The following is a 27,491-nucleotide window of genomic DNA, read 5'->3' as shown; positions in this document are numbered from 1 at the left end:
ATCAGCCCCAAGCAGTTTGTCTTGTGGACGCCATTTAAAGGAAAGAAAGAGTGAGGGAAAAAAAAAAACACTGTTCAGAAACACTTTCAAAAACAGTTTGGAAATAAAGCGGTAGAGTGAATGGCAGTGACAGGGGCAGGCACAGGGCTCCGTTGATTGACACTGCAATACTGTCCTATTCCTTTTGATAGGATTAAATTGTCATGACCTCTCAGATATGGAAATTGAGTCGCTGATCTAAGGCTGAGGAAATGTCAACATTATTAAATTGTGTGACAACTTAACATTTAAAGTGCTGAAACTTATTGTGTGTGCCTATTATAATTTTCCTTGAAGTTATATTATGCATGAAATGAATGATTGAAATTCCATATTTATATAAAAAAGATACCAAAATTTAGTCCTGACTTCATATTTGATCCTTGTTACACACTTCTCAGCTAATAAGACATGGTTTGATTGCAGACAATCCCTCAGATATAACAATAAATGGAATAATCCAACATCAATAACAGTTGTCATCTGTTTTACAGAAGGATATGAAGACTGAATATTGGATCACTTTATTTTATACATTTTTGTAGATTATCAAACAGGTTCCAGATTAATCTCATTTGATCCTTACATTTAACCATCAACCGAGTCTTATCTAGCAGTGGTTTATCACAGCAGCTTTAATAAAAAGCTAATAACTGGGCAGTTCTCCGATCTTATACCATGGATCAGGGGCAGAGGGGGTAACTGGGGTGTGAAATAGACTCCAATAGACCGGTGAGCTGATGGACACATGAAAGGACTCGGATGGTTGGTTGTCACTCACTCCGTCAGACCCGCCTTTGCTCCATCTGAAGTCAAAATATGAATCTAAATAGCCTGGAAAATGCGTTTTTCTACCAATGGGTCCCAGAAGTGTACGGGGCATCGTTACAGGGAGTCATTTGGAGCTATACAGACTGTAGTGTGCACACTGCCATGCCTGCTCCTCTGTGCGGTAGGAGGGGTTGTAGTGACGCTGCTATCCAATGGGCACCGGCTTCCTCTGGACGGAGCGCAGCATCTCTGCCTCAGCGGCACTTTTGCGCCAGACAAGTAGGGACGGTCTCTCGCTCAGCATCCGAGAAGAAGAATCACAGCTCCGGGAATTACTGAGGTGTTTTTTGGCGAAGAAGACTCATCTCTTCCTCCTTTTTTCCCCCCCTACCGCTTTGCAAAGATGAACGTTGGCTGCGTCATCTTGGCGTACACCTTACTTATGGGCGCATCCTCGGTAAGATGAGTTAATTTCTTCATGTCTTCTTTTGGGCTAACAGTACAGAGGAAGTGCTGCACTGCTGTAGTGCTGACTTGGGATTTGCAGCGTCCTCTTGAACCATCGAAAGTGGCTGTGAAACGATCAGGCTACTTTCTCCCTGCAGTGTTGCGCTAAAGGCAGCACCGCGCGTGCAGTCGAGCTTAATACGGAGACGTTTAAGGTCAAGAATATTTTTGTCTGAGTGTGGTGGGAAAAGAAAAAGTCAATGAGAACTCCGCTCATTAGCCTCCCCCTGCCCTCGCTTAAATGAACGGCAGTTCATTATTGCAGAGGACAGTGGTGTCTACAGGGGCTTCTTGCTGTGTTGGCTCCGATCAACTTCGTTTACGCACGTTTACGCACTGTCATTTCGCCTCGTCTATATTTTTAGGTTTAATGTTTCTGTTAACCACTTGGTCGTTAGATGAAGTGCTCACGTATGGAGGATGATTTCCGGAGAAAATGAACAAGCTTCGCTCACTTTATCTGCAAACTTAGCAAAAAAAAAAAAAAAATTGCTGTAATCAGTTATTGTCCGAATACCGGCAATAGCAGTAGTTTGTTGAACTTTGCTGGTGTGCATAATCGGAATTTTTAAATTGCATACTGTATGCAAGAAAATGCAAAAATATTTCCCTTCTAAGAAGCATGAATCTGAATAAAGTGGTTCGCTGCAGGTGCATTGTGGAGAATGGAGAGGCTGCTGAACACTGTGTCTGCAACTATGCTAATGCATCAGCAGTATACTTGAATACATTTTATTTCTTTTGAACCCCCCCCCCCCACACACACACACACAGAGTGACTCTCTTGCTCACAAACTTTGATCAGCACAATAAACAGGATGTGTCAGTCATAATAACACATCGTGATGACCTTACATCATCTACAGTATATAATGGTGAACATTACTGTCATTATCACCACTTATGTCATAATGTTTACAATAATCAATGCATGGGGAAGATGACAGCATTGTCTGTCATAATAATGATGATTTAGTGATCGTTTAGATAATCTATTCATCCCCCTTCCTGAGACTTGATATTCCATTACAGTGGTTTACAGCAGATGTCTTCTGCCTCAGGTGTAAATGAATGCAGCTTGCTGTAGTCTGAAGCAAATCACTCACTGTAGCCAGAGAGACTGCGAGGTTCAATAACAGTCTGAAAAGGCTGTGAGATCAGCTTGTAACCCCGTGGCCGCAAGTCAATTTGCCAATGCTTAACAGGCTGTCTCATTTTATTCCTCAGGGGAGTAAGGCAGGCCAGCCCCTTAAACCCCCGTGCAGACCAGGCTTCTCCCAGAACTTCTACACAGTGATTGTCTCGAGAGACATACTGCACGGCCAGAGCATTCTCAAAGGTAAGTCTGCCCCAACCTCATAGTGTGATTGAGTGAGTAAGTGTGTGTCTGGAGGGACATATATTATGGTGCGTGGCTCTCCATCACTCTTAAAGAAGGTCAGAACACGCTGTGGTTGTGGCTGTGCAAGACAAGCAGCTCATCACGAGCTCAGACATGCATATATCTCAGCAGTGGGATCAAGTTTGTGATGGAGCTTCGGTAGAGAAAATCTTGCAAAGTGATTCAATGCGACGTGACAGCAGGTGTGTTATGCAGTCTGTTTAAGAGCTGTCACTTGATATGGAGTTTCATTGATGACTGAACACCGAAATTACATTGATTAATGGTAAAAAAACAAACAAACAATACATTTCTTCTTTTTTGATTGACTGAGCAGCAGACTAATTTAAATAGCCTGTTCCCTGCTCTGCACGTTTGCAGCTGGAAGCCCCAAACTTTTATTTTATTCCTGGTGTTTATTGTAATACATTTTCCACTCCTTTTATTCTTTCTGTTTTTCAGAGGAATTCAATTCTGTTTTCATTCGCTCCATTTCTTTTCAATGCAGGCAGTGTACTGAATCTACTGTGAGGTTCATCTCCTGCCATGTGAAATTATGCCGTAGTATCTTCAGCGCGCCTCTTCTATTTGCTGGTGAATCTTTATCATAATGGAAAACAATCCCTCTCAGACACATCACAGGGGTCTCCATTTGCATAATTGACAGATAAACAAAACCTTTGACTTTCAGCAGATGTGTATCTAAAACATAGACCACATTATGTCTGAAGCTTTCAACTCCTAGAGCTGTGAGATGAAAAAATTTCCCCCAAGATGAGGAATATTTCAGCATTTAGCACAGGTTTCAGGTTTATAGGTTACTGCTACTGGAGTTGAGGGCTTAATGTTTAGGTTGTCACACATTTCCTCCTATATTCTCCTCTAGACTGTTACTAACATTTGCAGGCAACAGCTCAACAGCAGTATACAAGAAGCTTAGCTCTCCCCTGACTCTTTTCTTTTATAGCCAAATATTTGTCTATTGTTACATGAAATGCTGTTTGCCAGGAGGAAATGGCATCCTCATTGTAACAGCTGTTTGAGCATTTTCCGGCTGTGAGCAAAACAATTGAATTATTCTGGAGGTTATTTTGTTATTTAGGAGGCTGACAAGGACAGTGCAGCCGGTCAGTAGGGAGCAATTCTGCCTGAAGGGGCTCGGGGCTCAGGGTTTCTGCCTGTTTGGAAATGGGCTGAGACGTCCTTCCTGACCCAAACAATATTAACAGAGGCTGATGTGTCTAGACAGTTAACGTATGTTGGTCACTGCTCTGTGTTTGTGCGTGTAATGCAGTCTGCATGTGTCTTCCGGGGATGTTGCACACGCAAAGTAACATGTCCCGGTGTGCATGCTGTATTAGCTGCTCATGCTTCAATTCAAGTAAAGGTTACAGCAAAGCTCGATGGCTTCAATTTGATTTAGCTCATGTGCTGCATCAGCTCCTGCTTTGATCCCACGTTACCTTTGCTCCCAGTCTCTTCTCTTTCATTTTGTCCGTCTCTGTGTTTGTTCTGTGAAAATCAATCCGAGAGCCACGCTGTCTTCCCAACTGGCCACTCAAAGGGATACGGGGCTGCAGCAGCTTAAGTCCTCATGCAGTGATTAATGTGTGTTGGCCAGCCTTACTGGAGATGTGTTTTCTGTACAGTGGGACACAAAGCTGGGGGAAGCCTTTAGTACTAACGCCACAATATGTATAACCTGAAACTGTCACTTTCCAAGAAAATAAATGGACTGGGGATGAGATGAGGGAGGGCCTGGGATGCTGCAGAGCTGGCTGAGAGGTTGCTGGACTGCTGTGGGCTGTGGCTGTTGTGTCCCCGGAGAGACGGACAGTGAGCGATGGGGGAAGGACCAAAGAGCTGTAGCCCAGCAGGTGCAGTGTGAACCAGGCTTCTGCCTCCAGTTGCTGAACATGTGGACTGCAGCGCTTTTCTCGCTGAGGTGAAAGGGGGAGTTTTTGTCCTCTCCTTTTATTGTTTTTAAGCTGCGTGGGTGGTTGAAGGAGTGACTGTCAAATTCATTAACACCAGTCTGAGTTAATTGAGTTTGTTGTATAAGCTGGGTCGTCACGCTATAGGTGTCTGCTTTTCCCACACTGTCTGTTTTCCAAGTGATCAGACTCTGGAGCCCATTCCCCCCATGTTGTTTACCTTTTAAGGTAGCTATTGATTTTTGTGTGGACTGAACCGTCTTTAGTTGTGTCTTCACTATCTGGAAATACAGTGGAAAAAGATTGAAATCAATGGCAGTACGTACAGTGTATTGCACTGATTTTCAGGCCATTTTTGATTATAGAGATGACAGTAAAGATAGAATAGGTACCCAGGTCATGGTCAAGTCATTTAACACTCAGGAAATAAGGACACACAAGGCTGCAGTTTTATCTGTATTACTATAGTCATAAACTATTTTACATGGTCTATAGTGGAACATGTACTGTAATCCTTTCTTTTTACCACCTATTTGACTCATATCCAATATGTGCCCAGTTAAATGAAGAGTGATGCCACATTGTTTCATTGCACACATTTTTTTTGCCTTCTCCAACAGAAATGTTAAATACATCTACAAACCTTTTTTGAATTGTCAGCACTCAATGATTTAATTGCTACATGATTTGTAGTAAATGACTTTTACCAAAACACTGGTACAGTATGGTCCTTTTAACCGAGCTTCTTCTCTGTATTTTTCACTGTAGCTTAAGAGAAGTGTCCGGTCAAGACTTTAAAGGTCATTTTTGAAATGTAATGCATCATTCACTGCCCCCTTCGGTCATTCTTTGCTGATCTTTATAGGTTAAAAAGGCTGTTACGGCTTTGTGGTTGACCATAAAAGACCTTTGTTTAACTAACTCACAAATCTCTATGCTGCCACTAAGTTGTGCTGAATAAATCATCCCATGCTCCCATGGAGATGTTTGTCTGAGAGCTGGGTCAGGATTGGAGGGGGAGGCTGTGGCACACAGGCAAGCAGACAGCCGGGGCCTTGAGTCGTGGTCCGTGCAGATTCCCGCTGTGGGCAGATAAGCCATGAAAAGAAATATTCCAGTGATTGCACATCGCTGTGTAAACCGTCATCGCGCTCCGAGAACTGGAACAGACACCTAGGAACACGGACAAGGGGATGTGGCCCCCGCACAAAAGACATTGATTTGAAATACAGTTCAGTCAGGATAGTGTCTCTTTAAGTCACTGTCAGCGCATATTTGAAAAGACAGCAGTGATGAGTTTCACCCTTTGCCCCTCGCCAGTCCTGAAAGACAGTGAGCATCGCAGCTCTGTGTGATTTAGACGCCTGTCTGACTTCATATCTTGCCTCGAGTCTCCAACAGTTTGTGACAAAGAAAATGACCTGATGGATTTACAGGAGAAATCTTGTGTCTGGATAAGAAACGAAGTTGGGCTTTAACAGACACAGCGGAGTGCCAGTTTGTTGTGGGAAAATAGAAAACAAAAACAAACAAAGAATGGTGATACAGTAACTTAATGTATCTCTCTGGCAGTCAGCGTCACAAGAGTGGTGTCTATCCCTTAACCAAGCATATTGTATCTATTCATAAACAGAACGGGCATGTTTTCATTTCCAGTCCCTGTGTTGTCTCTTGAATCACATCACAGGAGTGGACTTGCTTTACGAAAAAAATAATCCATAATTGGGTCTCTCTTCTCGCTTCCTTCATCCCTGGGCCTTTAATTTAAAGTTCTGTCTTTCTACTGCACAGAGAGGAAGAAATGACATATACTGCACTTAATCTAAAAGATTAATTTAGGGAGGATCATGCCTCCATCAGCAATACGCTTTCGGCATGGATTTCCTATTGTTTAATTCCATCTCTAAAAGTTACACACACTGAATGACTTGTAACATGACCCCAATTAGGCTGCAGCAGGGAAATCTGGCAAGGAGCCATATCTGCTTTGAAACAGCCAGCTCAGTGTTCGCTGTGCTGTGGAGAACTTCTGACTCCTAGCCCACTATCCCAAGTGACAGGGCTTTCATAAGTACGTCCAGACCCAAGAACTGAGGAGGGGGGGCGGGATTACGTTTCCAGGCATTTAATAAGTGGGATGCCATTTTCCTTCTGACTCACGAACGTCTCTCTTGTCCTCCAGAGAGTCTTTCATCTCTGCAGCCAGGACCTGCAGTCTGTGGCGAGCTGATAGAATACAGGTACAGAAGATGAGCCACATCATTTCTCTTTATCTCGTCTGCCTTCTTACCAAACCAAGCTACGCTCCTATATCCCTCAAACTCCCCACAACATGACATACATGCTGAGCCAATTCCATCAAGCAAGCCACCCAAGATATAGTACATGCCACAGCACAATGCTTTTCATCCCGTTTTGTAGTCATTTCCTCGGTGGAGGTAGTAAGTAAAAAAAAAAGGGGTTTTGATGGATGGGGAACCGGCTGTCAGCAGAAATATTATTGCGTCTTGTCAGGGCTTTCATGTGAATTTTATTAGTTCTAGTGTGCTGATCTCCACTGATCTTCTCTCCCTGTGTACTGGTATTAGCTTTAGTCTGATGGTTGGTCACTGGGTCATGGCATGTACAGTACAGTACTCACATGCAGTTTCATTAAAACGCGGATAGTTTCGTTGCTTTCCCATCTGGTGCCCACTGAGAGTCAGGCATGATTCATTTCAACCTCCTTGCATTTCTACGGTGAGAAGCTGTCAAAGACGAGGCTGACGCGTCAGGCTGCAGCTGCTTTTGAAAAGCTGCGTGTACGCTGTCTGTTTGCACTCTACTGGGTGAGATTATGCAGTAGATCAACATTTCCTGACAAAATGAAGGTTAGCTAATTGTGCCCTGGATACTGACCTTCAAACGGAGCTAACCGCGATACTATCAGGCACCAGATTGGATCTGTAAAAGCTGGTGGCAGTGGGTTAAATCATAGAGTGATTATAAGGGAAAAAAGGAAAACTGGGCACTTATGATGGTGTTAGCCAAAAAGAGAGTCCTTGGCAAAGGGATTAACGGATAAGAAAGCGGACTGTGTTGGACGGGGGTGTAGAGACTTACCAGTGTATTTCAGGAGTTGAGACAAGGGCAAATTTAGAAAAAAAAAATCAAAGAAGAATTTAAAAGTGGGATTTCTTTCTTCTTTCCTAGAAACTGTCTCCAAATTGCAGTTCAGCCTTCCTGATGGACGCCTCTCTTTACATACACTATTAGAAAGTAGCAGAAAGCTCGAACAGCTCATCTATCATTGACGACCTTGTATTCTGTGAATACGATTTGCATTTGTTATCGAAAACCTTTTTTTAATTGACCGACCTCCTCACAATCGATGTGTATCAGTGCTTTGCATCTTGGTGCACTTCAGTGATCGGTGGCCTTGATTAAGACTATTTTGTTTTATTATGCAGAGCAGAAATGAACAGTTTTCCCACTAGGAGACCTCTGTTTCACCTTTTAACTGTAAGTGTAACCCAGAATGTACCAGTTCATTACAAGGGCTTTCTCCCCTCCTCCAGGCTTGTAGGATTTACATGCATCTGAATACAAATCAGGTCTTCAGCTCAGAAGTGGTCTTTCTTTAGCTCCAGTTATTCACTTGTGTGTTATCCTGCTTGTTTGCATTGCCATCACATTGCTCCCTTCAGTGTCATTTAGGTGGATAATTGGATATACAATGATAATTGCTATTAACAGAAAAATGTGAAAGCAGTTTAACTTCATAATTCCTGCAAAATAAACTGAAGAAAAAAGAGTAAAACCTCAGCGCTGATCTATCTGAAAATAATGCGGAAAACCCCAGCTTGTACCAGTTTTCCATTTCCTTTATCATCAATCTGAAATTGTGGCCTTTCAAAGCTGTGTGGCTTGAGTCCTGTCAGTTTTCTTCTTCAAGAAATAAAACACATTGGGAAATGACTAGCAAAATCTCATATACTGTAGAGATTATAAGTATCTTTCAGACATCTACTTTTAGGTTTTTTTTTTTTTTTTTTTTTTACCATTTCTGCAGTAGACCACCATCACATCGCTAGTTGTGCATACCGTTGCCTGGACACAAAGCTTCTTACGCCAACTCAGATGCCCTCTGATTTTATTCTGAAAGTTCACCACATCTGCTCTTTTCAGATGTTTGTCTGCTCTTCGTTATCCACTATGCTGTTTTCTGTTTACAAGTTGTGCCTTCATATGAAGCATTTCTTTCAGGCAGCGGTGTTATTTATGTATGAGGCGCTACATGTAAATGTTTTCCTTTGAGCTTTCAGTTGTGGCTGACCAGCTGTCTCCCGGCTCGTGCTGTCTCGTGTATCTCTGCCTGCAGCAGGTCTCTCATCCCATGGGTGGACTACAGCTCTGCTGTCTTAGACCGCAGCTAGAGATGGTGGCTGTTCTTGTTCCCTCCAGGTGGAGAGGTAGAGCAGATCAAGGACTCCCATCCGCTGCTTTTGGTGGACTATTTACTTGTTTACAATGGGCTAAAACATCTAAAATGAAATAGAACATTTTTAATGATGCAATCTGTAAAATTGTTTTTGAGAATACACCGTATCCCAGCAATCATCCATGATATAAGATCATCCGCCCGGTCTGCTGAGGGCGAGAAGAGGAGGGAGGTGGAAAAAAAATATCAGTAATTTGAAGGCCTTCCTGAGCAGCATCCTTTAATGTCAGCTCCTACCTGTGAAGCACACTGTGACATTTCCACAAACCCCAGCATGTCAGACAGAAATGTTTATTTTAGCGGGACAGCTTGGTCCAGATTTTAAACCAAATAATCTTCAGAAGACAAACTTCTTGCATCCGTCATGTTCATTTTTTACCGTGCTACTGAGTGATGAGCCATGAGGGCCCGTCTACCCCCGCTGCCCTCTTGCTCAGCTGTACCTTGTTTTCCTCCTCCACCCCCTCTTCATTCCTGAGTCAGGGGCTCAGGAGTGACATATAGCTCCTCACTTTATTGATAAATTACGACCACGCGGTTTGACCTTGTGCTGCCACTTGACCTCACATGTTCCCCAACACTCATATCCTCTAGTCGGCAGCACTGGAGGAGATGAAAAACACGGCCCAATCAAAATGATTTACGTTTGGCTTGACTCAACACATAGATCCTTCTAAGCTGCTGCTAAATGCATCTCCAGAGGGCCACTCTGTATTGTAGTGTACAGCCATTTCTGAAGCCATGGGGCTTTTGCTATTCTATCGCCTTAATTAAAAGACTACACTGTCAAGATGCCTTTGTTCTACAAACTCTAATATCACAGAGGTCCCTCGCCAGAGAGAGGCCTGTGCTCTACTTAGTCCTTTGGATTAATTCAGCCTGGAATCTATATGATCAGGAAGCCTGCTTGCTCTCATCTTTATCATACCCTCTTGTTTATTTCTGCAAAAATGTGCAAGCACAAGTTATTTATTTAAATATCAACACAGTATATTTTGTGCATCGTGTGTGTTTGTGTGTTTGAGTGTGTGTGTATGTGTTTGAAGGCAGTGCTCCATCCAGAGGGTGATTATCTTAAATGGAGAAATTAAAGGATTACAAACCAGCCCAGTAATCCAGCTGTCAATCTCACGGCTCATTAGTAAGCAAAGGAGAGGGATGAAGGAGAGAGAGAGAGAAAGAGAGAGAGAGAGAGGGAGACATACAACGAGCTGAGAGGAAGAGAGAGGGAGAGGGATGAAGGAGAGAGAGAGAAAGAGAGAGAGACATACAACGAGCTGAGAGGAAGGGAGAAGGAGAGAGAGAATACCTGGTGGTAAAGATGTTAACTTGTCAATCAATCAGAAAGAGGCTTTTTATTTCCCACATTAATTAAAAGAGAGACATTGATTTCACTTTAGCAGCTCAGACTTTAGCAGCTTTTGCAACAGACTGTTTAAATATTGCAAAAAAAGATATTAATTAAATTGCACATTTTTGTGTAAATACACTGAAAGAAAGAAGAAACAGGTTTGACATTTCTCTTTAATTTATGTTTGAAATGATCTTATTTGCACACATGATCACAGCGCTATATGCTCATGATAAAGCTGCTCGAAAAGGAGACGTTGTCACGCTATGTCAACTGCTTGGGTTGAGCACATTAAACTGCGTTATATGCATGTGAGCATGATGGTGGACACTGGAATCCATCTCAAGGATTCACATTGTTATTGTACATCTGACAAGTAGTGCTACCAGCATGCTCACGGCTTCTGCCCGCCACAGTTTTAAATAGCAAAAGAACAAGTGCGACTCCAGTGCCATATACAGCGACATATAAACCTGTGTCTGTGTGTGCTGCAGATTAGCCTTGGTGTTGAAACATATCCAGCATCCCTGCCATTTTTCACCAGGCTCTGAGTCACATAAAAGAAACAGTTTGGGAAACGATGGCACCATAAAAGAAAATAGAAACACAAAAATCCTGACTCCATTATGGAAAAAAGGATAGAAATTGCATCTCCTATGGCGGTGACGCTTTTTGGATTTGATTGTATCAATTTGCTGTCTATTTTGATCTAAAAAAGCGGGCTGTGTGCAGGCTTATTTGCTGGTGCACTGTGACTTGTGGGAGCCCACTGCTGCGAACTGTTTCTTGTGCAGCTCAAATCATCTCATTTAATTTAAAACTCCCCACTCTCTGTTTTTCTTTTGTTTGTTTTTACACTTTTCATACATTGTAAATCATCCATTCAGGTGCCTCTCTGCTTGAAATTGAATTCTTTCTTCTTTTTTTTTAACCATGAAACATTCAGTTAGGATTCAGAGAAAGTCATTGTTTTTAATCTTGTTGTCATGTTATAGACAAACTTCTCTGGTATAATTGTGATGCCTGTTACCTCTTGAGCAGTGACTGTGTTGCTTTGTTGAGAGCAAAAAATACAAAAAAAAAACCCCATTATTGTTGGATTCTGATTGTACCCTCTGCAGACAGAGCGTTTGAAAGAGCTCATTTCTGGTCAGGATTCAGATGGCTGATTTGGGAATCACAATATGGAACCGTGCTCCGTCCTGTTGTGATGCAGATTTGTCTGTGGGAGGCTGACAAATCTGCAAATATGCTTTGCTGACCAGAATAAACACAGGATAGTCTGCTGTAGAACTGTGATACAATTGAATCCGCTCTGTTTCCTGTTCTCTGCTCACATGCTCTAAATCAGTGAAGAGCTGAAACTGTTGATCTGTTTTTTTTTTACTTCATTTCCATGAGCACATCATCTCAGTTGTCTGTGTCTGTCTGTCTGTGTCTGTCTGAGGGAGCTTATCGTGCTGCTGCATCGCTGACTCCCTCATGAATCCATTTCCTCAAAAACTACGACACAAAAAAGCACAGCTTACTTGTCTTATTTATATTTAGAACTGCACTTGCATCAAAAGAGGTCACACAACTTGTATCCCACACTCATACACACACTCTCTCACAACTTAACACTTGCTGTGGAGGTTAATTCATTATAGCAAAAGCCCCTGTAGGTATCTGCACAAATGTTAAATGTGCCATTATAATATTAGCTTTGACCTCGAGATGCGTTTCTTCTATATTATAATAATCCACCTGCAGACTTCCAATCTACGCTGGAGAACAAGCACACATTTGAACTGCCAGAAAAAAAAGATGAATTTCTAAATCAGATTGGGCCTTTTGTCACTGCTTGCTTACTTTTGACATATTTGTGTGTGATGTGGATAGAGGCTCACTGAAAATACCCATGAGAAGATTATAGCCACCGGCTAGCAATAGTCAGAAATCTACACATCATTACAATGCCAAAGATGTCCCTGTCGCCTACAAGCGTGTCTTTTGTTGTCTCTGCATAACAAGATGGAGTTTTTTTTTTTTTTTTCAAATATTCTTAAACTTGACATTTGGCGTTTTAGTCTTTATTTTGCGAGAACCAGGTAATTTGTACAAGTGCAGAGGAAAATCCGGGCTTGAAAGCCCACTTTTTTGATTGAAATATGGGAGCAAATCAATAGAGCCCTCCTCTTTGCTGGCAACGTGCAATGCAGACACACGCTGGTAGCATCGATCACAGCTTCAGAGGAATCACAGTTTTCCTCTCCCGCTCCGCTCTGTCTCTCTGTGTGCCGCACTCCCCCTCTCGTTCTCTTTCTCTTGTCTCGTTTCTCTCTGTAGCCTCGTATAGGTTTTCAGATAAAAATAATAGCTCTGAGAACCAACAGAGAAGAGAGGCATGGGTGGGTGGTTGGGGGGGAGGAGGGTGGGGATGGGAGTGTTGGTGTTGGTGACAGTGTTTGTGCTCTGCACCACAACCCAGCAGTAAAACAATAAGAGCCAGTCTGACTAACCGTGGCCTCTGGGAATAGAAGCTTTCTTATTGCCATAAACAGCAATTTAGCCTGGGTAAAAGAAAAAACGGATGCAGTCATATCACTGTGTCATCATGATTACAGCCACCACAGGGCTGTGGCAAAGTGAATGATGGCTGTTGGATCCAAGCGCCTATTTTACATTACAAATTTATAGCTGTGTAAACCAATCCAACATCAAGGCTAATCCAAATGATAACATGTCAGAGCTGCCACACATAGGTGAAGGATGCTCGACTCCAGCTCTGCACTTTGTGGCTCACCCACCGCTGTGCTTGTGTTTGTTAAAAGCAGAGATATTGTTATGCTGGAGCGGTGGGATTCATATACATTAGCTGAGAGTGTAGCCTTTTGATTTGCTGCCCACAGGTGCCTCCTCTCCAACCAGAGGATATGGAAAGGTGTGCTCTCTAAAAGTATCATTACGAAGCTGAGAGTTAAACATCCTAGTTGAATAAACTCTGCTGATCTGCAGGGCCGTCGGCCTCCTGCGCATACCTTACCTGCCATGAATAAACATTCACTATCCACAGATATCTGGTGGGTTCCCGGATTTCATGCGGTGATTCACTGCTTCATTTGCATTTCTATTATGCTTTTCCAAGATTATATTAAACCATTGAAATACCACGTGCTTTGACCACAGTGTCGGCGCTGTCTGTTATTTTTAACTGAAAGCTTTTCACACAGGGGTCAGGTTCAGGGCCCGCAGAGCTCATTATCGTGGAACTAGGTTGGGTGTTGGCAACAATACAAGACCCTCCTCCACCTTTAGGCCCTGAAGCGTGTTAGATGAAATGTGAGGAGGAGTTGGAACAAGGCCTGAACATCAGCAAAATCATATGTGTGATCAACATCGCATGCTGCATAACAATTTACGCTGAGGCGTAAAGAACAGACTTGGATATAAATGAATCAAATGTGGTTATCAATGGGATGTTTGGTGTGAACACAGTTCATTTCCATGTCACTCTAGTAGGATGGAACGATGTTAGTCAGATCAAGCAATGTGTTGTTGGCACCAGTGCAATATAATAACAGCAGGTTATTATATTAGGCAAATAATAGTTGAATCCGCAACACTGAAAATGAAATGGAGTTTTCATCTGTGTGAATATTTGAATGTAACACTTGATCTGTGTGTTGTCCACAGCTGGGCTCCATGGATAAATTACAGCTGTGTGATATTTGTTTCCCGCTTGAACAGCCACGCTAGTGTCGCATGTTTTCTCCTGGAGTCATCATACTGTATGTGATGCTGATTCCCGTGACGCACATCATGACATCAACGACCTCTGTCTCTCTTTTCCTCCTCAGTGTTTTATTTTCATCTTCCACTCATCTGCGCTTCCTCTGCTTTGTCTCACACGTAACTGATTTGCTACCTTTCAATTTCAATGTGATCTCATTGTCGAGGGGGAACTGTTATCGCTCCCCTTTTCACTATAGCTAAGCTTACTAGCTACTACCTGCAGGTAAGTTTCACCTCAAGCTCGACAACAAAACTGTTAGCGAAACCACCAGCTGTATGATAATATTGTGAAATAAGGTTTCTGATGGACTCTGCTTGTGGTAGAATCTGAGTTATTCTGCCATTTCAGTGACGATTACATCCATTTGCCTCGTTACATGAGCAATGCTTCCGGACATTTTGTTTGTAAAATTATGGATATTGTCTTTTGCTGTTAGTCCTCCACCTGTTGAATGCTTCACTGCTCTCTGGTTTTGGGGACTGAATTTTGCATGTGTGATGGAGCCACTTGTTGAGCCACCTGCATATTTTATCTGAAGTTAACAGATTATGCACTCTGCCTCATTCACATTTACCCTCACAGTTTTTTTTTTCCTATCACGCAGGTAAAGTGTAAGCTTCCATTTTAGCAGGTAAAAGTGATTAAAAGAAACAGCTGCAGGCTAAAAAGTTGAGCCAATTTTAATTTAGCAGCAGAGTTTGAAGGATCCGCTTCAGCATTTGCATTATTTGTGGAAACATTAATGCAGAGTGAAAAGGGCAGCGTAGTTAAGTCCGTGTAATAGGAAATCTTTCAGCACATGTGAACACACAGATGCCAACGGTATTCCCAAAGTCATTTTACAGTCACTCTGTGAAATCTTGGTAAATATCTCACTGCTTAGTGCTTGCACTGCAACCCTAAATCACAGCGTGTGTTTTTCATTCTAATTTAATCAAATCTCAGCTCAGCTCATTTCTGTGCTGCCAACAGAGGAGAAAATGTAAAAGAATCGCTAACTTTGTCTTGTTAATAAGCATTAACAGAGACTGATAGCAGTGCCAAAATGTTAGCTGTGCCCTGCAAATACTTGAAGATGTTTTCACAATATTCTCTTAATCATCAACCCCCCTCCAGTCATTCACATGTTTAGTATGCAGGAGCCACATCCACTTGTCACTACATTTTAAACTCTAAGAACAGCATCCAAGTGTCGAGTGAGAGAGAATCAGAGAAATACAAGACGGATTCTCGTGGTAATGAATTGTAAAGATGTGACTGAATTGAACAGAGTGACCAGACACTCACACACACACACACACGGCTTGGCAGAGAGTGAGACAAGATCATTTTATTTGCTGGTGTAATTCTATCAAGCAGAGACATCATCAGGAATGGGTCACACATGGATCACTAGCCTTAAGCCGCCGCCTCCTCCTCTCCTCTCCTCTCCTCTCCTCTCCTCTCCTCTCCTCTCCTCTCCTCTCCTCTCCTCTCCTCTCCTCCCCTCTCCAATCCTCTCCACACACCCCACATGCTTTCTTCCCTCAACTCTGTTTTGATTTTCTCCTTTTCTTCCCCCAGAAAGACTTTCAGATCCAATTTGCAGTCCTCCCTGTGCCTGCGTTTGCCATCTTTCTCAGCTTCGGTGTATTCACCAGCCTGAAGCTCCGTGTGAACTTCTCTTCACACTCTTGAGATTGTATCTGTCGTTCCAGGGAGAAATGGAGCAAACATGGGATAAGATGTTGACAGAGGGTGTCCTTTTTCACAATTTTATTGAACATATGATACATGCTATATGTAGTGCTGCCTGTCTGTGTTTCTGTGTGAGTGTTAAGTGTGTGTGTGTGTGTGTGTGTGAGTGGATATGTGTGTGCTTCTGCCCCCTCCCCTCTATTCTCAATAATCTTACCACACACCACCACAAGTCAGAAGCAGGGCCCTTGCAGGCTGCATTCTAAATACTCTCAAGGCTGGAGGCAAAGCAACATGAATTTCAATGAATTATTAAACAGGATTATTTATTTACTTCCTCTGCACCCTGAACCACCTAACTGGCAAATCTACATAGCATTTTTTCAAACCTGTGGCACATTTGTATGCATAATTTACTCTTGCGGCTGAATATTTTCCTTAGGACGTTGAGTTTAGTCTATTCTGTGTTCACCTCAGGGAATCACCCTGATGGAATTAGCAGTGCTGTAGTTCTAATGGACTTTGATTATACATTGCTCTGCACTTATCTTTATGAGGAGATTGATTTTGAAATGTCAATTAGCATATTTTGATTTGCGACCACCATGGCGCTTTTTTATTTGTTTAAGATTAATAACATTGTGTGAATCAAGTGATATTGTTTTGCTGGGTAAGAGGAAGAGAGAGAGAGAGAGAAGGAGGGTGTGTTTGTGTGTGTGTGTGTGTGTGTCAGACTATGTTGGCTGTGGGAGAAAGATGAATAAGGGAGCAGAGGACTGGAGCCCTGCCAGCCTGTGAGACTCCGACGCACTGCAGATGAGCCAAACCTCCATCCATTCACATGGAGCTCTTCATGGTGGGGCAACGACAAGCTTCAGCGTCGCCGTGTCGGTCAGACTTTGCGTGTTGCCACATGTTGACATGTACTGTAATTCTTCAGAAGTGTCCATTAACGGATATTGTGCCGTCTTATAGGCATGATTAAACATCAAACTAAATCTCACAAGCTAACAACCTTGGTTTTAATATGAAGTTTTTTTTAATGAGAGCATCTTACCAATCTCATGGTAAACATCATTATGTATTTATAAAATCCTACTTTGGATCATTAACAGCACAGCACACATCAAACATGGCACCTTAATAAAAAGCTAACAGCCAATGTGTAACTGAAGTGTAGAGTGTGTAACCTACGCAAATAGCACACAGATGAAATGTAAATCAAGGTAAATGAGATGACACCCCCATTCCCACAGTTATGCCCCCATGCATTCAGCTCATGCGTGTGTGTTGTGTTTGTGTGTGTTTGTGTATGTGTGGTCAGAGGCATCAGACCAGCAAGACTAACACTGCAGTAATGGAAAATGCAGGAGGGCAGTTAGGCTACAGCAGGGTCCTCCTAATATTAGTGCCAGGGGTGCAGCATGTGCTTGGTAACACTGAGAGAAATGAGTGTTGTGTCAGGACTGAGTGAGTTAACAAATGGAGCCCTCAGGGCTAATAAATGCACATCAATTGTTTTGTGTTATACAGGCTTTCTCTGTTAGTACTGCCAGGCTTAGAGACCTTGTCCTCTATCAAAATGTATGATAATTATGGAAGTGTTGTTGCTTTAACTATAAGAGTGCTGCAAAAAGTGTTTAAGTACTACCAAACGTGTATGCTGATGAATCTTAAACACTGGTAAAAAAAAAAAAAATCATTCGTGTGGCTCAGTGAGTAGTTGGCTGGACTGCAGACGATTTGAATATGTATTTATTCACCCACTGTATAGCACGTGGAGTAACTGGAAATGCAAAATGCATGCAGGCTAAATGTGCTCACAGCAAGGAATTTTTCAAATGGTCTTTTACCAGTCAAATTGTTGATCTGGAAGTCATATTGTGATGCAAGTTCAGGAGTCAAATTTGCTGCAAAAGGATATGCAAAATGCTATGAGGGAAAAGATAAAAGTCAAGTACAAATTGCTTTCTTTTGGATGAGAACCCAGAAACCAGGTTTCAGAGGGAATAAAAAGGCAAAAAGTCAAAGATGCCCTCCCACACAAAGGAAAAAGCAAACTTAAGTACGGCTGCAGCTGTATGGCAGCACATGTCAAAAAAAAATTCAGCTCTGTTTTTAACCATAATGAGAAAGTTTTCTGGTTGTGAAAAAGATCTTTTCTGCATTATAAAGTGATACTTTCATGCCGTAATGATATATTTTTGTCGTTACAAACATCTCATTATACCAAGACACTTAAATTTCAAAAAGATAAGTTGGTGCAATGTTACCACAAGAAACACTCATGTGTTGTTAGAAAGAGAAGAGCCTCAGTCGACAGAAGAACGAAGATTTTGTTTTAAAAAATCCAGGTAAATTTGAATATGTAAACAGAAACTTCAACAGCTGAAAGTTCTTGTCATGGTTAGTTATCAACACTATATTCAAATATATTCATTATATTCAAATCCTGAATCCAGGCATTCTATTCATTATGGTCAATAGTGGAAAAACATTTTTTTTCTTTGTCCATGGATACTGTACAACCATTTACTGTGCTCTTTAATGGAAAAATGTTGCTGTGCTTCAAACCAGGCAAATTCGTCTTAATAATTAACATCAGTCATTGTCGATGTCTGTGATGTCCAGAGCTTACAATGTCCTCTCATTATTTTTTGACTAGATCTAGTTCTTAAAACAAGAGCACTTTGAAAGTCTTGTTATTCCCTTGAACGGATTATTCACAGGCGGTGCCCGGGGGCCTCGGACCCCTTGTGGGGGGGCCTCCAAACCCCCACCCACTGTGGCCTCATCCCGTCTTGGTATTTTCTTTTCACATAAATTTTGTTAGTGTGTGTGTGTGTGTGTGTGTGTGTGTGGGTGTGTGTGATTGATGATCATAGTAGAAGTGTATTGGTGGAGGTGGGGCAGTATGTGCTCACTTATACTACACACTGTAGGCTAATGAGCGTATATTGTTGCCTCTGGTTCAGGAAAGTATAGTTACAGTGATATATTGTGAATCTTTTATGAGTGGAATGAGTCGTAACAACAGCAACAACAAAAAATAATGTTATGATTATGAGAAACTCGGGGTGGGTGGGTGGGTATTTTTTTGGGTGCCGTAATGCAGCATCAGAGCTGTTTGAACTGTCCTCTTGCCTGTGCACTGTGTTGAAGGCAAGGCAGGGAATGAGTTTCATGTGATGGAGTGTGGTGCAGCTGGTGCAGAGGAGACCTCTACCTCTCTGTGACCAGACAGGCCGACAGGGTGCAAGACATCATCTCTTCCACATGTGCGGTATAAAGCAGAGGGAACCCCAGGAAGTAGTAGTTTGATGCCTGAGCTTTGTGCGGTCCAGTACAGAGCATAGTGGTGCTGCGGTCTGGCAGGAGCCTCTCAGGGGGGGTGTGGTGGGTGGCTCACCTTTTGAGTTACCTGCTCCTCAACGTCTCTTTAAAGTGCTGTGGGGGGTGGGGTTAAGTGCTGACGGGGGCACATTATAGCTTCTTCAAGTTGTGTTATGTCGGAGGGGGGAATGAGCTGTGCTGCGTTGTCATATGTAGTCTTGTAAAAAGCTGCTGAATCAAATCCAGCTGAGCCGATCCGAGTGCTGCAGTGCTCAGGTTACACGGCCAACATGATCATCAGAGAAATGGCGTTATTCAGGCTGGCACGATGCTGGTGCGCGCTGACATAATAGAATATAAAGGATATGCGAGGGAAGTTGCATTAAATAATCTCCCAGGGCTCCTCCCTTTCATCACATGGCCGTGCACTGCAGCAGCCACAGCGGGGTCTAAACAGAGGAGGGCTGCACCGATGACACGCTGTCGAGTAGAAACAGGGTGAAAAGCTGAGCTGGGCTAACGTAGGCAGGCAATAGTGCTGTGCCTCCTGCTCTCTGTGTATCTGCCTCTGCTTCAGTCTGTTCACTGTCTGCTCTGTATACATTTCCTTTTCCCTCTCCCCTCTACATCATCGTTTTTCATCCTGCTCTGCTCTTTGACATTTATCCCCCTCCTCATTATTCACCCCTCTGTCTGAATGCTCTTTGGTGTGGTCTCTTGTCTAGCTTGCGTTGAGCCTTTCTGTAATGCCTCTGCCCATTTTATTTGTTTTACTGAATCAAGGCCACAACAGTGAGCTCTGACAGGCCTCTCCATCATGTACGGCCTAGTGATTGATCTCAGATGGGCTTCGGAAGAGTAAGGACTTACAAAACAAACAAACAGTGCGCGTGCAAAGAGGTGTGTGTGAAACGTCTCACACACGCACAGGAAAAGTCTTTGCAACGACAGCTGACGTCAGACTTAAATGGTGGAAGTTAAACAAACTGAATTACTGTCTTGTCTACCGTTGGATTAAGATGAAGCAATTGCCAGCGCGTTTTTCTGCTTAAGATGTGAGCACTCACAGTAAAAGCCCTTTTATTCACACTTATTTAGATTAGGCTCCATCAGCCCATTAGCATGGATGCTGTGGCCCCTTGGCAAGAGCTCCGCTTCTGACATCCAACTCAATCATTTATGCTGCCCAGTGCCAGTGTCCATGTCCAGCACAGAAAGATGACACATGGGCAAGGGGTGGCAGCCTGCTCCTCAGATGGCCTCACTACATTTGTATAAATCAGCACAGATTTGAATAAATACCATATTGTATGTAAACTTTATACATTTTGTCCGTACAGCGACGCATCTGTCTGCATCGGATGATATTGATTCATCAAGCCCTTTCAGTGTCATTACAAAAGAGGAGACAAGCTCAGCTACCTCTGTTTGATTACTACATGTGTGAAATGGGATCCAAACTGCACCACAGTCTGCTTCCATTTACACAGAGGGCTCCAGTGATAACAAACGATAACAGTGAGATCTCAGAGGGATGTCTGAGCAAAATGGTCGGCTCCTTCGACAGATTACTGAGACATGTTGAGCTGCGGTGACAAAGCATTCATTCGGAAGGAGAACGGTGTTGATGAGTATAGCATCCAGGACGGCCTGTGCCTTGTGTGACACATAAGTAGGTAATGAGCAGGAGCGAGAGGGAGGAAGACGTTACAGTCAGAGGTGCACAAAGTGTCCTGAGATGCAGCACAAAGAGAGCATCATCATCATCATCATCACCAACTCTTATCATCAGAAACTGCTTAGACTTTGCTCTGTGGATCTCTCCTCGCTCCTTCCTGTCTCACCCTGCTCTGTTTTCTATTGTGCGTTGATGCCCTTTGACTGTTTGACCCACTGGCCTCTTTTCCTATAAACACATTCCATTAACAGTAAGTTACTTCATTCATAGTAATTCACCGGCAGCCAATAGAGGTTGATTGTGCTGAATTCGAATTCAACAAATACACAATTACACTGAAATAGGCTCTCGTTACTAGAGGTGCCCTATTAATTTCCTTTTTGACATTGATATTGATTTTGACATGTCATGTTTTGGTGGCCTGTTGTGTTCAGGTGCAGTAAACAAGGTGGGAGGTGGGACTACTTTACACAGCACACAACGCTTCTCTCAGCCATATACACACCAGAGTATTAACCACAGGTGATTAAAGGCTTTAAGTGACTAGAAGCATTAATTCTGCTATGCCAATTTCATATTTTTTAATGAAAATCGGCCAATGATGATTGGCAGCCAATTATTGGGGGCATCCCTACTCATTACTATATGAAATGAATTCCCACACGTTCCTTCTCTTTATCGTTGCTCACTGAAATGCCACCAGATGTGACATTTAGACCCTTCAAAGTACTATTTCATATCTGTACAAGGCATTTGTAATTAACATGATTAAACTGTGGTAGTCATTTTCAGCACACGTGTGATGTCTGTCAGTGTCCGTGTTATCTTCAGGAAGTGTGGAATCAGGGCAACACTGACGGTAGAATGCCAATGCCTTTCCGTTCGAAAGCCATTGGTAACTGAAACACTACATCATTACTCTTTAATTGAATTGGAGTTGTACTATTTATCCTGGTTATTTGCTGGACCAACAGAATCACTTCTCATCAGTGTGGGCATGTCAGCTATAGAGTGAGTAAGTGGGGGGAAGGGGTTTAGAGGGAGAACGGAGACGGAAAGGATGAGTGAGTGAGGTAATGAAATTCCCGCGTGCACGGTTTGTCCATCCCCGAGCTCGGCACATTAATGAATGAGCAGAACTCGCCCGTCACTCTGGAATTGCAGCACGCACACAACAATAGCCCCTTCCCTGACAAGGAGCGTGGTGCAGGAGGGCTTCAATTTGCTTCTCCTCTCCCACAGAGCTTGGCATTCAGCAGAGCGTTCCTTATTCAGAGAAAGCATCCGCGGCAAAATAAAACTAGTGCCATCTGCTCTATCTCCCCTTGCTTCCTGCCACAAAGCAGATGATTATCAACTGGAGCCTGCTCAGCTTCAGCGGAGCACTGGAGCGTCTCAGCCAGCAACCAAAATATCAACTGTTTGAATTCAGAAACTTTTGACAAGTTGCTTACCCCCTGTTTTGCACTTAGTTTCTCTGTAATGTGCTTGTTCTCTTCATACATGATCCATTGGCATTTTATCCGATAGTACACATTTTCTAAATACCACACATAATTACATTTTATGTAACAGTCTGAATGCAGGCTTCTGTATTCTCCATTGTTAGCAGAAATACCACGGCGATAATGGGCTGCACTGCGTCCAGTAACAGCTCTGTGCTTTGAAGCCTGACATTTTGTCTGTTTCCTGCTCTGTTAGCTCGGACACACAATCATAGCCAGAGGATTGCCAGGAATAAGAGAGGACAGTGGAGATGGACACCACAGGGGTCCATTCAGAGCCTCTGCTTGTCTTTATGGATAGTGTGTAACTCAGAGGGCCACTGTGTCTCCTATAGTGAAGCGATACACACCAGCACACTTATTAGCTGCAGCAGCAACACTTGAGGACTGAGGATGTCTCAGGAGAGATTTAAGTTCTTCACGATAGGTCTGGCTTTATTGTATATATTTTTTATGATCAAAAGATCCCCCTAAAAAAACGATCATGGCTGATCCTACTAACAAATATTATGTCTGTAGCCAAAGCCTGATCTACTGGAGCTTGCTCTCCAGGGGCCGTACAGCTACATTGTTGTCCAAAAAGAATTAAAAACAAATCAGTGAGCCACACCATTGCACTGGGTGACATGTTTCCACATTACCAAGAACACACACACTGTGTCCATCCCATAGGCAGTGCCCTACTGCTGTAATTCACCACAAACATGCCAAATCCACAGCTGAAAATAGTCCACAGTGGCCAGCTGCTCAAAGAAATGATTTGATCTGTTTTTGTTTTCACTTGGAACGAACGGGCTTGAAACTAAGTGCCACAGAAAGGCTGCAAGAATTAGGCAACTCACTGAAGCTCCGTTGGTTTTTCACCAGCAAATTTAGCAAACCTACATCACCAGTCTTGTGGTATTCAATTTAAAACGTAGCGTTGGTGCATATACACTTCTGTACAGTCTCTAACCCCTCTTTGGCTTGTTTGTTTGGATGATAACGGAAGACTGCAAAGAATCTGAGAGATTCCTCGGTGCAAACATCAAATGCAGCATCATCCTCTTGTGGCACTCAATGTGAAAGCTTTCTCTTTCATGCAGATTGGTGGCATTCTCTTTGCTTGTCACCCTCACACTGTTTGAGACAAGTGTATGTCCTGCCTGTCATTGTACATACAATGTCCACCCTATCACAAAATGGATTTTCAATAGAAAAGGCTCCCTTCCCTCCACCCTAATCCGATTTGCAGCCTATTTGTATGCCTTATAAAAGGCTTTAAGTCTGCCGCTTGGCTTGGCTAGGTTTTTTTTTTTTTTTTTAACAGCGCAGATCTGGGAGACAGAGATGACATGAGGACAGAGAGAAAGCGGAGCGTAGATAGAAGAATAGAGATGAAGACATGGAGAGACAGAATCTAACCCAGCGAAACAGCCTGGCCAAGTGAGAGAGACAAACCAGCATGGAGACAGGAGGACACACAGTCACTGCATGATCTACACTGGCTCTCCACTGCTGCGGGTTTTCTCCCGGACCGGGAAGCTTAAGCTGAATAGCTTAAACAATAATTTATCTACCATTCATATGAGAAATGGAACGCATACAAACCGACAAAAGCACACATTGGAAGCACACAAAGGTACACAAACAGGAAAACAGAGACGGGCGAGATTACAGACGAATCATATGAGGGGATTTCACAGTGAATCAATTATCAGCGCTTCCATCCGTGTCTGGCAGAATCATGCTACGAGGTGAGCTGAAAGGACGGGAGGCTACAGGGATTAGAGCCCACAGCAAGGAGTAGGAGGAACAAGATGGTCACAAAAGGAGTGGGATGACCGAGCCCTCAGAGAGACGGAGTCTTAAGACAGGTTAGGCTATGTGGAAAGAAAGCCGTGGACCATAAACAGTAGACTGGCTTATTTTGTAGCGGCAGCTTCAACAAACTGCAACACCTCATAACCTCTTTATGTCCAGTGTTGCACTGTTGTCCCTCCACTGATAAGACCATGTGAAAGAGCCCAGGCCGATGCATACAAGTCTCCAGCTGTCACTGTGTTATTGGTAGAACTCCAGAGAAAAGAGGCGAGCAGCTTTGCTCCAAGCCAGGACACACTGCACCGGCCCTATCTGCCACCAGCTCCCCTCCTTAACACTTGATGTGTGTGGGTGTGTGTGTGTGTGTGTGTGCGCATGCTCAGGTGACTGCACATGTGTGCAGACACAGTGGGAATGCATCGTTATTTGCATGAGGTTCACATTCATTAACAGTTCATACTAGAGAGCATAATTAAAAGCTTGCTGTGTTTGTAATTACCCTGTAACACCTGTTTCCCCTCTGCACGTCTCCTCTGGCCACAATGTAACACTCACTATCACATCTCTTATAGGTGATGTGAAGGCTCAGAGGCACAATTTATTATTTAAAATTAGATGAGATTCATAAAATTGAGATTTGACTCATTAAATCAGAGGAGTCATTAAATGAGATCAGAACACTGAGGCACATTGAGGCAACCCAAAAGCGATGGAATTGCAAATGGCAAAGGACACAAATATTTAAATGGCGCTAATATAATATTTATTCTGTTACTGCAAAACAAAACAAGCAGCCTAATGGAGACATAGTTACATATTTTTTCTGTGTTTTCCTCATTCCTCTGAATGTGCATGTGTGTGTACTGTATGTATAATTTATGCTCAAGAGAAAGCATTTCAATCAGCTGAGTGGTCAGCCTGATGGGCAGTGGCACCTTAATTCTGTACATTTGAAGAAGTACAGCACCAACAGCATGGGCCAACTTGAAGAATTTAGTGTGAGACACTGGCGGACCGGTCTGTTGAGTCAGAAGATCCCTGGGGAAAGGAAAGAGAGTAAGAACAGTAGAGGAAAGGGAGTGGGGATGAGCAGCAAAATGATGTTTCATTAGCTTAGACATTATTCACCAGGGTAGCTATTCGTCTGGGCTGTAAACTCTCTGTCTGTCCCCAGGGGCCAGGACAGGTAGGGGAAGAGAGAAGTTTTAAGACAAAAGGAATTCATGTTGATGAGAGCCCTAGATGGGCAAAGTCTTTAAAATTGTACTAGCAATAAAAGAAGAATGGTCAAAACCTATTCAGCAGAGGCCCAAGATATCCACTGTCCAAAAACATTAAAACCCACATTTCCCATAGTACAGCTTGTTAGCATCTTATGGCTCCTCTCTGCCCATGTCTTTATATGCAACTTACACAGGATTTAGGTTGGAGCACAGTAGGGGTGCGTGTTCATACGGTAATAAGGTATCCCGCTGCATACTAAAAATAGCAAATTAGCGCTGTCGATAAAAAAAATTGCAATGTGCTCATACTGTATAGGGGACTGATATAATATAATATAATATATAATTTATTTAATGCCTGAATAATGAGTGTATGTCCACCACCTATGTGTGGTGGAGTTTTCAATTTCCTCTTGGGAGATATTTGATACGTGATTTACATTGATTAGTTGGTCCCGATAATACCACATTCCCCAGGAAAGTGTGGAGGAGGTCTAACGGTATCAAAATTTGGATACCACCCAACCCTAGAGCACAGTTAGTTACTCTGATTTTCTTGTTGCAGATTTGCAGTCTCCATCATCAGGGTTGTCAGTGACAGTGAAGTCGTCTCAAAGCCTTTAAGGTCAAAGATGGATGAGTAATGACTTGCCTGCACAATTAACAAATGGATAATGGCTCGACCGCCCACCTTCCTCCTGATCTGATGGCTTTGCAAAGCAAAGCTCGGTAATGACACTAGTTTTATTCAGGCCACAGTGGGAATTTCTTTCAGCTGTCTAGCATGATAATGACCATTTGGCCAATTTTCTCTCTTTTATCAGGCATAAGCTCCTTTTTTTAAAATCTAAAACTCAAACTGTCTCTTCAAGGTAAATTTGTGTCCTTATGGGGTATAATTTAAGGCTATGTTCACACTAAGCTGACTACATTTAAAAACACATCTCCTTTTCCACCTTCCATGTGAGGATGGTGTTTTTCGCACCTCAAAACAGCTTTTATAAACATTTTTTAACAGAGAGAGAATGAGTCTGAAAATGTCGTGCTGATGGAGAAAATAAAGCTTTTCCAAAACGATGATGTATGCCTTCACAGCCACAGTTGGGAGTAGTGCTGAGCAAATGTTGAGAAGTGAACTTCTCTGACACCTCCAGCTCTCTATGCAATCGCTCATTTTGAATGCCAGCGCTGCACAGTGCAGGTTTTCTTGGTTATACTGAAACACAGGCTAAGACCCTGGAGAGCAGGAGGTGACAGACTGTGGTTACCAGGCAGTGGTTGTAATGCACAGACTTGTTGTTTGCCGGTGTAGAGGTGGAATAAAAACAGATTTATTTGTCTTCGATTGCATTTGTGTGTCAGTGTGAAAAGAGATTTGTCAGTGACTCAAATGAGAATGTGACCGGTGCTCCCATGTAAACTGTTTTCTCAGTTTATGTTTATTGCTGCGATCACAGCCCAAACACCCCCTGATGAGGCATCTTACGTTTCAGGTCAGGTGTTTTTGTACCTTTAGTATTTCATGTTTGCCTTGCTCTGAGCAAATGAGATAAACCAGGGACAAAACAGAGGTGTGGCGTGCCAACAAGGTCAGCAATTAAATTTGTCTGAACAGACTCGATGCCTTTCATATTACCAAGTAGCTCTGGGAGACAGTCACAGCCATTGTTTAACTTGTGTGTGTGTGTGTGTGTGTGTGTGTGTGTGTGGTGGGGGGTGTCAATGCTATAGAGGGCATGAAAAAGAAAATTTGAATAAAAAATTAGAAAAAAGCTTCGAGAGTGACCCCACTTTGAACCGGGGTCCGTTTATCTTTCATGCCGATGGAGGAAGGTGTGGAGAGCCGCCCCAGGAGGCCACAAGGGAGACATGGCCAATAGGCGGGGAGGGGGATAAAGCAGGATCCTCACACAAAGCCCGGCATTATTTTAGTGGCCCCCCTCTTCTGTGGGAGACTTGGCTGAATGCGCCCCTCCAGGAGCACTACTCAGTCAAGGCAACAGTGCTCAGCTATTCATTTATCTGAATAACAAG

At 43.0% G+C, this 27,491-nt stretch overlaps 1 protein-coding gene across 3 annotated transcripts in view; it reads left to right on the top strand.

The window, feature by feature from the left end:
- Nucleotides 1–899: 899 nt before the first annotated feature.
- The window catches only part of cdh4 (cadherin 4, type 1, R-cadherin (retinal)), a 192,765-nt gene continuing 166,173 nt past the window's right edge, over nucleotides 900–27,491 (top strand). Inside the window, exons 1-2 of one of the 3 annotated variants that reach the window (XM_085776207.1) lie at nucleotides 900–1,267; nucleotides 2,545–2,656. In XM_085776207.1, coding sequence (XP_085632333.1) covers nucleotides 1,214–1,267; nucleotides 2,545–2,656 — 166 coding nt within the window. In that variant the 5' untranslated portion in view covers nucleotides 900–1,213. The remainder of the gene's footprint in view (nucleotides 1,268–2,544; nucleotides 2,657–27,491) is intronic. The other 2 variants (XM_085776206.1, XM_085776208.1) reach the window with 2 other exon arrangements.

Source organism: Trachurus japonicus, chromosome 5 (assembly GCF_045865225.1).
Source record: "Trachurus japonicus isolate A0001 chromosome 5, Traja_1.0".
NCBI classification, from domain to species: Eukaryota; Metazoa; Chordata; class Actinopteri; order Carangiformes; family Carangidae; genus Trachurus; species Trachurus japonicus.
Note: the sequence above shows the minus strand (reverse complement) of the source record. Positions and strands in the feature narration are given on the sequence as shown.